This window comes from Leiobunum rupestre, chromosome 3, assembly GCF_980474605.1.
Source record: "Leiobunum rupestre chromosome 3, qqLeiRupe1.1.hap1, whole genome shotgun sequence".
Lineage (NCBI taxonomy): Eukaryota > Metazoa > Arthropoda > Arachnida > Opiliones > Sclerosomatidae > Leiobunum > Leiobunum rupestre.
In genome coordinates this window covers 43,797,351-43,810,731 of record NC_143386.1, presented here as the reverse complement: position 1 = coordinate 43,810,731, position 13,381 = coordinate 43,797,351, and the positions used below count along the sequence as shown (strand labels likewise).

The following is a 13,381-nucleotide window of genomic DNA, read 5'->3' as shown; positions in this document are numbered from 1 at the left end:
AGGGTATATAGTATTAGTTCAGCCCAACTGTTGCCAAGTGTATTATTAATTTTATCGCGAGTTCCGCTTCATTCGTAGTTGGGTACAAGTAGTAAATGCATGTACTTACACTCTTTTTTCCTCAAAAATTGAATGAATAGCAGCCAAACATACAGACACCATATTAGGCAAAACTCGAGGATGAGGACAAGTACTGGCTGGACCGTGCATGCTAAGTAATTAAGATAATTGTCAGAAACGTTCAAGAGATATTTAAAAGATACGGCGCTAATGACGTCAAAATTATAAAAATTTTACCTCGCCACGAAATTTTTAACGACATTATGACCGTCGTTTTGACAATTCAACGCTTGGATGTAATCTTGTATGAAAACGCGTGTTTTGGGGTATTTTCCAAAATCCTGTTACAAATATAATAATTAACTACAACAGTAACTTACTTTAATTAATAATTATCGTATTATATTAGCTAACCATGTTGTGCTTAAGTATTCTTTCAACCACAGAAGTAAAATTTTCACTGACAAGACTAGATCTGGGATTGTCCTGGCAATGCTGTTTAAATAACATTATATTTAATTTTTAAACGATGTTTTAATTTTTAACGCCTTCCTCCTAGTTCCCGATGCCGACAAATTTTAACCGGGGGCGGCGACCATAATGGAAAATTTCGATTGAAATATACACCAAAGGTGTTAGTGAAATGTTTTACGCGCTAAAAATTTACAAAACTGTTTCTGATGAGAAAGAAAATTTTAATCAAAAATCTTTCTATGGAACTTTTCAATATTTTCAAGTCGATCGTCGTAACGTTGAAAAATAATAGCAGTCGCCGGCTCTTAATTCGACGGGATTAAAATTAGGATTTTAATTCCAAATTTCGGCACAGATGGCGAAACGGGCGCTACTTTTCTATTCTAGGAGATTCCCGAACATAATTTTAAGAGGAACCGAAAAGGAGGTGTTATGGAAACGGTAATAATGTACGTCCAGACTATTACTGAGCGTTAAATCGTGCAAATTTAACCAAGAAACAAGACGTAACGCGAAACACGTACAAACCAAGGACACTTACCCTGCAGAAGAAATCGCAGATTTCAGCGGAAGGTGTAGTACGCTCCAATAAAGGGGAAATAACGGTGATGATTTCTTCATTTAAGAATTTTGGGATCCAATTCTGACCCTAAAGATAAAAAATATTACGTTAGTATTAGGCCTATTTTCCATAAAAGCTTTCATAGAAACTTTACGCATTGTCGTATAAGAACGAATAAATTCACGCTTCAATAAAACCATAAAACCCATTCAGCGATTTGCTAGGAAGTATCAGGGTTATAAATTTAACCCTGGAAGTATTAATGAACATAACCCGAACGTGCAAGGTAAGGCTGGTTTTCCAAAGGGCAATTTTGAAAGCTTCTACGCGAAACATTTGTGTTAGGCCTAACGGATATTTTTTGCCACTACGCGAAAAATTTGTGTTAGGCCTGACGGATATTTTTTGCGTCAACAAGAAAAATTTGTGTTAGGCCTAATGGATATTTTAGGCGTCAACAAGAAAAAATTTTAGGCCTGAAGGATATTTTAGGCTTCAACAAGAAAAATTTGTGTTAGGCCTGACCAAGATTTTAGCGTTAACGTTCACCATTTCGCATGGGGAAAAATTAAAATCAGCCTAAAGAAAAATTTCGAACACACAGTAAACTGGGTTTGACTTGAAAATGGATTTACGTTGGCTTTTTTTTTGCCAGCCAGGTGAATTTTGGTAACCAACCAACCGGAAATATTTCATTCTGAGATCCGTTTTCGTCACAAATGAGGGAGGGGGGGTAGTATAAGAGAGAGTGTCTTTTATTGAAGCGCTTATTGACATTTAAGGGCGGTGTCGTAGCGGCGCAGGAAATATGGGCGGAACAGCGAAAAATAAAAAACGAAATGAAATTCCAGGCTTTGCCAAAGTGGCCTTTTAAGTTCAAAGCAAACAAGGGGGTAGCGACGTGAAAGCTATCCAAACGCTAAAGGCGGCGCTTGGAGGGGGCAGTTTCGCAGCGGCCGGGCGATGAAAGGGTAGTCTTTGGAACGCAACCAGAAGTGCGGCTATAAAGTTATATTCGCCTTTTGGACGGAAAAGCGCTAGATTTCAACACCCCGCGCCGCAATCCCCACTCTCGGATGCGACGCCTGAAATGGGGGACGGGGAAGGGGGCAACGTTTTCTCTTAATAACATGGCCCGTCGAGATCAAGAGTGGTTTTAAGAGAAAAAGGATTAGAAATGATACCGTAGCTAAGTTACAAAGGGGTTAATTTTTTCATTTCTTTCCTTATCTCGATATGGTGCTAATTCCTTTTTTTAGGACAAAAGCACCGATAATATACTTAACGAAATAGGTAATTGAGGTATTTTTAGTAGGTCAAAAATAGGCCTGGAGCTAGGGTTAGCAGATTAAATTCTAGTCAAATGACGATTAAACTCTAGTCAAATGACGATTAAATTCTAGTGAAATGGCAATTAAATTCTAGTGAAATGGCAATTAAATTCTAGTCAAATGGTAATTAAATTCTAGTCAAATGGCGATTAAATTCTAGTGAAATCTCGATATAAATAGTGTATTTTTTTTATAAACCTCGTTGAATTAAATCACAAGGTTTTTCAATGGATGAATAAATATTCAAAAAAGTTTCTAATCCGATCAAACAAAGTATCCACCAATTAAACTGGAAAATCACTTTTAATCGATTAAAAATAAAAAATCATTAAAATAAATCAAACCTATAATATTATTAAAATAAATAAAATCAAAAAAATCATTGAAAATAAAATATAAAAAATCATGAAAATAAAATATAAAAAATCATTAAAAATAAAATATAAAAAATCATTAAAAATAAAATATAAAAAATCATTGAAAATCTAAAAAAATCATTAAAAAATAAAAATAAATTAAATATTGGTTTAAAAAATGTCTTGAGGTACATTTCAAAAACACGAAAGTAAATTTACACAATTAATGGGAAAATGTCGTAATTTGTAAGAAGGGTAATTTTATCCGATATATTTGGTATCCTCTTGCAAAACAAAAAAAATTAAACCCTTTATACCCCAAAAAGAACGTAATATTTGATTCCAGAAGAAATGCTAATGAAAGCGAAATAAAAATATGTCCTTCTATCTGACCTAAATAAAAAATCTCGCGGTTATAAAAGTAGAGGCTGGTAGAGGCTATACATTTTACACGTTCATCCTTATACTAAAACGAAATAAGGCCTACAAGGACCTGGCATAGATTCAAAGGCGTAGGGGTCCCACCGCCGGCCTCCGCTTCTACTGACAACAGAGCAGCGACCAATATATCATAAATACGTACACGTACCGCGGTAGCAATAACCCAAAGTAAAAGTACAGAGCGCACTAAAACAGATTACGGCAAAATCGGCCCATCTTTACGACAGCCAAGCTCAATTTTTATCGCGCCCAAAAGCCCGGTTGTAAATAGACCTACAATAATGGCCAAAATAATAATAATAAAAAATGTAATCTTACCGCCACTAGTAGATCCGAAATGATTTCCAAGGGAGTCTGCAGAATTACTTCGTCTTGTAGCGGAGTTGTCAACGACATTTCCACCAAACTCTGCTTATTCAACATTCGGATTAATTTCATATCATTGGGATTCGAATCGTGGGGTCGGCATTTAAAAAAATATGTATTTTCCATATGAAGTCTATGGGAGGGAAATTCTTGGATTTTGGATTTGTGGATTTTGACAAAATTTTGTGCGGGATTTTCGATTCTTTTGTTTATTGCATTTGTCATATTAAGTCTGTGGGAGAGAAATTCTAGGATTTTGGATTTTACCCTAATTTTGGACGGGATTTTCGATTATTTTAATGCATTTGTCCAGGAATCCATGCCTCTACGTGGAATGCTTATGCTGGCGTATGGTAAGATCAGACGGCTTTGGCCCCGCCTATAAGATAAAAAAATCCCCTTTGCGCGCGCTTCTCTCTCACGTTGTTGTTTGTTAAGGCTAGGCGCCCACTGGCTCTCCGTTTCGTATCCGTCCTGCCTTCCACAAGGCAATGTCTCCGTTACGAAGAGCAGTGAGCGCCTGGCTTTAGTTCACATAGTGACGTCAAAAAAACCGTCAGCCACATCTAGACGAAAATCTGCCGCGATAAGCATTCCAAGTAAAGGTATGGATTCCTGATTTGTCATATAAATTCTGTAGGAGATAAATTCTAGGATTTTGGATTTTACCCAAATTTTGGACGGGATTTTCGATTTTTTTAATGCATTTGTCTTATAAAGTCTATGGGAGATAAATTCTAGGATTTTGGATCTTAATTTATACAAATTTTGTACGGGTTATTGAAGTTTTTATTATGGATTTTGAATTAGTGGATTTTTACCTAATTTTGTACGGGATTCTAGAATTTTTTATTTGTATCCAAAATTGGTACGGGATTTTGTTAAATGTCCGACCATGGCGTAAAATTTGGTAAACACGTACCCCTAATTCTTTCAACAATACTTCAGGCCTTCGAGTATTCATCAGTAATTTGCGATATCTCAAAACGCTTCTCTGTAAAAAAAATAAATTTAATAAAATTTTAATACCGTCAGAATATTTTTCGTATGAATATTAACATAAGTAACATAATAACAATAAGTATGACACTTCCTATTGCCAATGCCAATTTTCTAACTGAACCTTTTTTCGGCACTGATACTCTCTTCAAGCTGTGACTTGGACTCGCGACTTACCGTTTTGGATGACTACTTTTAGATAAAAATGTAAGCCTAATATCGGAGAGCACGTTCTGGAGTCGCGAGGGGCTTTGACTTTGTTTTGAAGGCGGTGTGCGACTCACGCGTGATAAAAAAAACATGAGCTCGTGGCGCCGATAGAAACTTTTTTAATTTTTATCATTTTAGCCTAATATTCTATCAGAAACCAGATATTTAGGCTTAGCGGTCTCGCATATTTTAGACACTAGAGGGCTCTGTGCTGAGAAAACATCTTGATTACGCAATAACTATGAAAATCAGTTTAGTTATAAATTTCGGTAATTGTCATACTTATTGTTATTACGTTACTTATGATATTAATAATTACCTTCCATAATATAGAATGAAGCCACTGGTCTCTGAGGTAGACGTTATTTACCTAGTAATGATCATATTCGAAAATGTTAGCATAAAAAAACAGTTTGTGCAAATGTTTTCCCATATAAATTAAATAACGAAGGAAAATTATTTAAATTGATAATAAAACTTAGTTGATATGTTCTTTAAAATTATAGAGCTTGGTACACAACTTGAAAAATAAAAATTGTATTGAATTATAGCTATCGCAATTGCAAAGTAATTAATTTTAAATTTTAAATTATTGGTACGTCATAGCTGCATTAGGCCTAATAAAGTTATAAACCCCACATAACTAAAATATTTCCAATAGTTCTGTTTATAAATTCAGCTACGCTTGGCGAACTTGTTTTAATGTTGCTCATACGTTACGATGTCATAGCTTTATTACGAGGGGAAGGTCACTTCCTTGATTAACGACGCACCCCTCAAAAGATTAAATCCGATTTAATCGTGATTATTTTGATTAAATTCAATTTAATCACGATTAAGTTGATTAAATCACGTTTAACCATAATTAGAATGTTTAAAGCTGATTTAATCATGATTAAATGATTAAATCTGATCAAAATGATTAAATCCTGATTAAAAAAATTATTTCGTGATTAGTATAATTAAATCGTAGTTTAGTTTTGATTTTAATGATAAATTATCTATTCGACCGATTATATTGATTAAATCGTGATTAAAATGATTAAATCTAATTAAAACTTAAACAGTATTTAAAGTCGTGATGGACCGCGGTTTCTCATCGCTTTCAAACTGCAACAATGGAGTTCACTTCTGTAGAACTGGCAGATATCGATTTCGTGTATGGAGTAGCGGATGGCAATGCTTTGGCTGCTCAACGTCTCTACCAGGAAAGGTACCCGAACCCGCGCATCACCGTTTCACGGACTTTTTACCAATGCCTACTTCCAGGGGCTAGTAGGCCACACTTCGAAGCTCTCTGGCGCTCTTTTCACTCATCGTAGGAAAATGGGGGTAAAAACAGGCATACTTCTCAATTCACCCCCTACAACTCCTTCAGATGTTTGCATAACCTGTTGAAACATCTGTATAGAAGTCGGGGACGGTTAATCATTATCCATGTTTAAATTGATTTTTTTCGGGAAAAAAATGTAAACAAAGAAATTTACCGGTTAATATTTCGGAAAATGATTAAAAAAAACATGTATTATTCGTAAAATTTGAGCTTTTTATCGAAAAAAACGTTTTTCCGATTAATTTTACAAATTTATCAAAAACTTAATCGGATAATACAGAAATATAAATTACTTGATCAAAACGTTTTACGAATAATTTTGAGAGCTTTATCTATTGTATAAAAGTTAACCATCCCCGACCTCTACATCTGTATTTTAAGCCAATAGACCGCGATGTTAATATTCTGGAGTATTTATAAAATAGTGTCTTAAGGAAACGTCGAATTTTTGTACACTTCAGTTTTAATTGGTAAGAAAATGATATTTTAGGGCTCGTGACATCAGTACGGCGGCAATATTAGGATCAAGGACCCAATCTTTCGCTTTGCCGAATAATTTATAACCGGCTGCTGCCAGAAACGTCACAGAGATTACAAGTTTTTTTGGGTTAATTACCAAAGCACCTTGATAGTTTATTTACACTGTTTCGTTTAAAGGCAGCAGCTACTAGATACGCCGTCAGTCAACGTATCCCTCAATTACGCCCGCGCCTTGTTAGAAGAGAGGTTAAGGCCTTTCCAGACATTCGCTAAGCCTAGATATGTCGTATTATCGCTCGGCTAGCCTTTAAACACGCTAACGCAGTGTTGCGTATAAATTTCATTGGACGAGTTTTTAAGCTGAACGTTTTACGGAAAGGGGGAAGACAATTTCCGTCTAGCCAATGAAAACTGTACAAGTCTGTACGCGTGAAAATCCACGACTTTTGACGGGTTGCGTTCTCCTTGTGAGGGGTGCTGTGTTTGTTGCTCCTAAGTAGGAGCCTTCTAATGTCGGAAATGTATTTATTTATTCCAAAACTAGATTTATTTATGTTTGGGAGAATGACTAACAATTGTATGTATTTTCAGCAGGGTTTTGGCAAAAATCAGGATAAATTTAAAAAATCCAGACTAGTTGCTTTTATTGGTTTTATCCGGACTTTTTTAAAAGCCAAATTGCCAGAAAATTTTCCACAAATCGGAAAAATAAAAAATTGAAACATAAATGACTTTTTAAGGGTTTTTAATATTTTAAACTTTTTATCGAAATAAAATGTCTAATAACAGTAACAATACTACAAAACATTAATAGTGTGACATTGTTAATTAATTTAAAGCGAGTCTAGAGGTTTAGTTTTACTTTTAGATTCGAAAAAATGAGGCGAAAATGCCGCTTTATTTAAATTTGCGAACAATATTAGACTAATCATGGAATGAAAAATTGTTTTTATTTTTTTCGGAAAAATACGGAATATTTTCCGGAAAAAAGGCCTCGGTCAATATTTGATTTTGTTTTTCCTAATAATAATCATTATTTGATTTTGTTTTTCCTAATATTAATCATTATTTGATTTTGTTTTTCCTAATAGTAATCATTATTTGATTTTGTTTTTCCTAATAATAATCATTATTTGATTTTGTTTTTCCTAATAATAATCATTATTTGATTTTGTTTTTCATAATAATAATCATTATTTTATTTTGTTTTTCCTAATAATTTTTAATCATTATTTTATTTTTCCTAATAATTTTTAAATTTTGTAATTTTCAGTGAGTTTTCATCGCATGGAGTTGGTGTTTTTTTTCAGTTATAATTAAGCCCGATTTTAAAGGTGAATAATTTTAAATGGTTTTATCCGTATAAAACCAGGTGGTTTAAACTGATTTGTATAGCCATCCTACGGAGTTACCGTTTCCCCGATTTTAAGAACTAGGGGGCGAAGTTGTGGATTAATTTTAAATATGCAGAAATTTGTGTTTTCGAGGGAGGGGGGGTAAAAATACGTCACCGGCTTGCGTTTTCAAACGCGTCAGAAGACGTAATCTAGTGTTTTTAGATTTGGAGCACGGTCATTCTTCCTAAGTAGAAATAAATACATTATAATTGTTTATACCAAAAATGAATTCCCGTTCGCTGAAAATACGCAGGCCTGCGGAAATATATCGCCTTGGATTTTTTGAGAATCTACGTCAGTCTCTGTTTAGAGAGTAAGAGCGGGGTTAATTTAAAGGGGCGTGGTTTTTCTTCCGTAAATCACGAGGTCTTCAATTCTTCGTATTCCCAGTAGAGACTCAGGGGCGTAGGAACCGGGAGGGGCAGTGGGGGCAATGCCCCTCCCTAGAATTTGGCTGGGAGGGGCAACTAATGTTATTGCCCCCTCCAGCTTTTTGGTCAGTTGAAATCTTCAAAAGGCTCAAATTATCATTTAGAAAGCATATACAGTTTATAGAATCTCAACTGTGTTTAAATTTCAGTCTTTTCCCAGCAATTTACATAGTAGTAAAAAGTACCCATGCATTCGGAGAAGCTACACTCCATTAAAAATTAAAAACCATTCTCCAGACCCCTTTTCGTTTCTCTTTGCCCCCTCCAACTTCTAGAACGTTCCTACGCCCCTGTAGAGACTTGGCATTCCGTAGCTTTGGCCATGGCCGCCATTGTGTTATTATTTTTCTCCCCACGATAAAAACTATTTAAAAAACTGTGACGTAGCACTGCCAAGTCCCTATTAATTATTTATCGTTTCTTCTGTTGAAACGAATCAGACGATTCGAGAGCATGATGGCCTAGTTTTCCCCGCACAATTCCTATCAACAATTTTCCAAAACCTGTATACTTATTACTCCCTTTAAGCCCAACATAAGGTTTATTTCCAAATTACACGCCTATCTAGAAATCTCGACTAATTTTAATGTAAATAAATCACAAGTTAATTAACAAGGATGTCATTGAATAACCAAAACTGGAGCGAAGCTACGGTGGGTAATTAGGTAATTGGTCCCACAAATAGCGAGTTACAACTGTATAAGAGGTTTCTCCTTAGAAGGCTTAGACTTCACAATAGGCGAAAATTATTTCCTAACACCGGGACGAAAAGTGTACACTTTTTACGCTTTTGCAAATATTTCCTTACACCGGGACGAAAAGTGTACACTTTTTACGCTTTTCCAAATATTTCCTTACACCGGGACGAAAAGTGTACCCTTTTTAATATTTTCCAAAATATTCGCTTCCACCGGCGCGAAAAGTGTACCCTTTTTAATATTTTCCAAAATATTCGCTTCCACCGGCACGAAAAGTGTACAATTTTTAATATTTTCCAAAATATTCGCTTCCACCGGCACGAAAAGTGTACACTTTTTAATATTTTCCAAAATATTCGCTTCCACCGGCACGAAAAGTGTACACTTTTTAATATTTTCCAAAATATTCGCTTTCACCGGCGCGAAAAGTGTACACTTAACGTTATTACAATTATTCGCAGTTTTACACTAACTACACTACACTGTAAACTATTGGCAGAATTTTCAGTCTTTCAAACGTTTTAAGTTACACTTTTTACTCCTGATCGGTAAATAGTAAAGAAACACGTTTGATTGGTCTGCTATATAAATTCTTCCGCTTGTGTGGGATTGGATTCTCTAATTATTTTTAAGTTACAATGTGACGTCATCTACTTGCCCTACACTAAATGCAACGGAGAAGCACCTCAAGCTCTAACAGTAAGCTCCTCCCCCTAAAAATTTAAATCAGCCTGGCATCTCATTGGTTCGCGAAAAGTGACGTCTTCCAACGCGATAGACGAATAAAAACCAACCATTCATATATTTTAACCGTCGAAAACGGGTCTAGAGGAAATCTTAGCGGGAAGGGACACTGTGATTGGTTGGTTTTAGACCGTAGTACACGCATGCGCATTTACGATTTTTTGTTTTTATTTTATTTAACATGACTGCCCTTCAAAACATATTCACGACTGTAGCTTATTCATTTGATCTCTTATATTTGTTTGGAAACTTCAATGGACTATCGATAAACTGCAATAGACGGAAAACCATCGTGGATCAAAATAAATCAGTTAAAAGGTAATAATAGCTTATTTTGGTCTAATTTGAAATTAAGCCAAAATTAAGGTTTAAAAGAGCCTTTGGATAACGCGATTTACGAGGTAACCGCCCCCTTTTGGAGGCTAGTGCTGTGGAAGCTACCGGCTTCGATGCACCGACAAAGAATGTCAGCCAATGAAAAAGGCGTGCCGACATCTTATAACGGCGCCCACAGAAATGCTCTCGTAAATCCTACTGACGAACTTTCAAAGATCGAATTTTAATGGAAAAACCTTGAAAATATATATATTTTTTGCCATAGGTGGCACTAGCGTCGGGTCTACGTACAAAATTAACGTTAAAAAGAGCTCTAAGCCTTTGGATTTGTTATAGCTGACAAACTTTCGAAGATCGATTCACAGTGTTGCCAATGTTCGAAAGTTAAAAATCCCACAGTTTCGGTGAAAAACCCATAGAAATCTCATAGGTAACTAATGCTACCGCCTACTACCGAGCTTGTCGCAAGTTCGTTTTGAAACTTCAGCCAATGAGAGGCCGTAGAGTGGTTCCGCCAAGGAGGATAATAATCCTACTTGGTTCCGCTACCAGCTAGGTGACGTCATTCTCTCTGGTGACATTAAATTCTTGGCAGAACCACTCTTTGAGCTCTGATTGGTTGAGATCTGGCTATCGTCTACCATGGCATTTGGTCCATTTGCCAGTTACACGGCAGCATTCTAGTTACATATGAGATTTCTATGGAAAAACCGCCCAAAAGACAACCCCTATATATTCACGAAAACTCCTCGGAAAACAGGTACAATTTTTTGGGACCGAATTAAATTAGTTTTTTTATTTATTTATTTTTTTTTTGAAAAATTATTAATGTCATATTTAAAGAACTAGTTTACTTTATCCTCCTTGCTTATCCATAGGTAGCAACTCTACCATTTTATTCATTATACATTTTTGAATTGTGGAGATGAATTTCGGGGTTCTGGCTTAAAGTTAGTGTAATTGATATAATTAGCCTTTTCAGTTTACCATAAGTTAATGATACCTCTAAGTAGACAAATAAGCCCTTTCAAGGTGAAATCTTTTTCCAGAAAATGTGATGTCAAATCTTGTCTCTCCGATTCCCGCGAAAATGAAAGATTTGAAAAATATCTCGGACCCAGCGACGCTGTGCGGTCGAGAATGAAACTATATTGGACTGAGAGAAATAAACCAATAGCAAACAAGTCGGCCCAGTCCGTAATATTAGTTCCACATGAGTGTATTCGAGTGGGCAAACCCATACACCCTTAGTAGACACAGTGTCAGAATTTATAGCCCGGTGTACCTAGTAACAGAGACTATAACACCGGAAGCCTATCATCATAGTGCCCTACGCCAGCGTCCCCCTAGCCCGGACAGGTGACAAATCCAGCATGGGTAGCAGAACCCTACTACTGATGGTCTCACCTTAGACGCAAGCCACTCAACCCAGCAGAAGGTGCAGCAATGGGTGAACCAATCCCCACTTCGCACACAGCAGTGGGATTTAGAATGGATGCTATAGCAACTCCAACCGACACCCTACCTATGAAGGTAAGGAGCCAAACCCTTTGGAAAGAGCTCCTAAAGGGGAACGACGAGCACACAGCAGCCCAAGTAACCCGGCACAGCTGGCACCGGAGATCCCAAAAGCCGGGAAACAGGACCGCCGTGCCCGCATATGGAGGCTCGCCGCCCCACAGCAGGCTACCCAATCCGCCGAGGCGTCCAGTTTGCCTGGACCCTCTCCGTTAACCTGAACCGAAGTTCAGTATCCAGCCCAAACCTGACCGAAGTCGGAGGTGGAGATAGGACCATTTGATCAGAGCTAACATCTCCCAGTGCGCCACCGCCCTTATGGGTTACAATAGCCGGACCCCGACTCCCCGGTAAAGCCACCAGTTATTGCACACTTTAACCCATTTAGGGCCCCTTAGTAGACACAGGTAGGCAAACTAATACAAAAACTGTTGATGATACGTGATTTCTTATCGTTTGATGTATAATTTACCATCCTATGTTAAAGAGTGGCCACCGCCCACCCTCAGGATACCCGGGTGGGCAAACCAATACAAAAGCTGTTCAGGCCATATGATTTCCTAGCGTTTGATATATAATTTACCATCCTATGTTAAAGGGTGGCCACCGCCCACCCTCAGGATACCCGGGTGGGCAAACCAATACAAAAGCTGTTCAGGCCATGTGATTTTATATTATCTCGGTGATTAAATTAGTATTTTCTTAGAGCAGATATTTAATATGGATTATTAACAACTGCATAAATCATATTATTGCAAGAATGTATTTATGTACTAAGAATATGGCAAGACGGAGATTCTGTCCCCATGGTCGCATACTTTTCAGCTTAAGGGCCTGTGGCCAAAGCCCTAGCCCATTCAATTTAACATGTTTGATTCTAGCAAAGTAGACTTTTGCAACACGCCCTAATTTCGACTGTTTTTTGGTCTCACTATTTCAAGTAGACGCTAGCGTAGACGATTCCAATCTTTTACTTTTATTGTTCTATGAGACCAAATTGTTTTTTCGATCACTCTCCCTTTAAGGGGGTTGGTCGGAGGGGGCGGAAATTAACGGCACTGCGTGCGCGTCAAAGAGCTCTATCGAATGAGACCAACTTGTTTTTTTCGGTCACTTTCCCTTTAAGGGGGTTGGTCGGAGGGGGCGGAAATTAACGGCACTGCGTGCGCGTCCAAGAGCTCTATCGAATGAGACCAACTTGTTTTTTCGGTCACTTTCCCTTTAAGGGGGTTGGTCGGAGGGGGCGGAAATTAACGGCACTGCGTGCGCGTCCAAGAGCTCTATCGAATGAGACCAACTTGTTTTTTTCGGTCACTTTCCCTTTAAGGGGGTTGGTCGGAGGGGGCGGAAATTAACGGCACTGCGTGCGCGTCAAAGAGCTCTATCGAATGAGACCAAATCTCTGGACCAACTATACAAACTATACAAGTTCGCCAAGAAGGCGATAATATTATTTTGTGCCACATATAAACGACTTCGATAAGAAACTGCCACACTTATTTGTTACTTCTGCCCACACACTGGTTCGATAAGAAAGTGCCACACTTATTTGTTACTTCTGACCACACACTGGTTCGATAAGAAAGTGCCACGCTTATTTGTTACTTCTGACCACACACTGGTTCGATAAGAAAGTGCCACACTT

The 13,381-nt window shown here is 37.2% G+C and overlaps 1 protein-coding gene across 1 annotated transcript in view; it reads right to left on the bottom strand.

The window, feature by feature from the left end:
• Positions 1-13,381, bottom strand: part of LOC149951863 (C-Maf-inducing protein-like) — a 58,921-nt gene that overhangs the window by 12,264 nt on the left and 33,276 nt on the right. The window contains exons 3-9 of the mRNA XM_090168312.1: positions 5,119-5,169; positions 4,513-4,584; positions 3,543-3,632; positions 1,076-1,183; positions 475-555; positions 298-401; positions 110-211 (exon numbers count right to left, since the gene is read on the bottom strand). Of these exons, the coding sequence (XP_090024438.1) occupies positions 110-211; positions 298-401; positions 475-555; positions 1,076-1,183; positions 3,543-3,632; positions 4,513-4,584; positions 5,119-5,169 (608 nt within the window). The remainder of the gene's footprint in view (positions 1-109; positions 212-297; positions 402-474; positions 556-1,075; positions 1,184-3,542; positions 3,633-4,512; positions 4,585-5,118; positions 5,170-13,381) is intronic.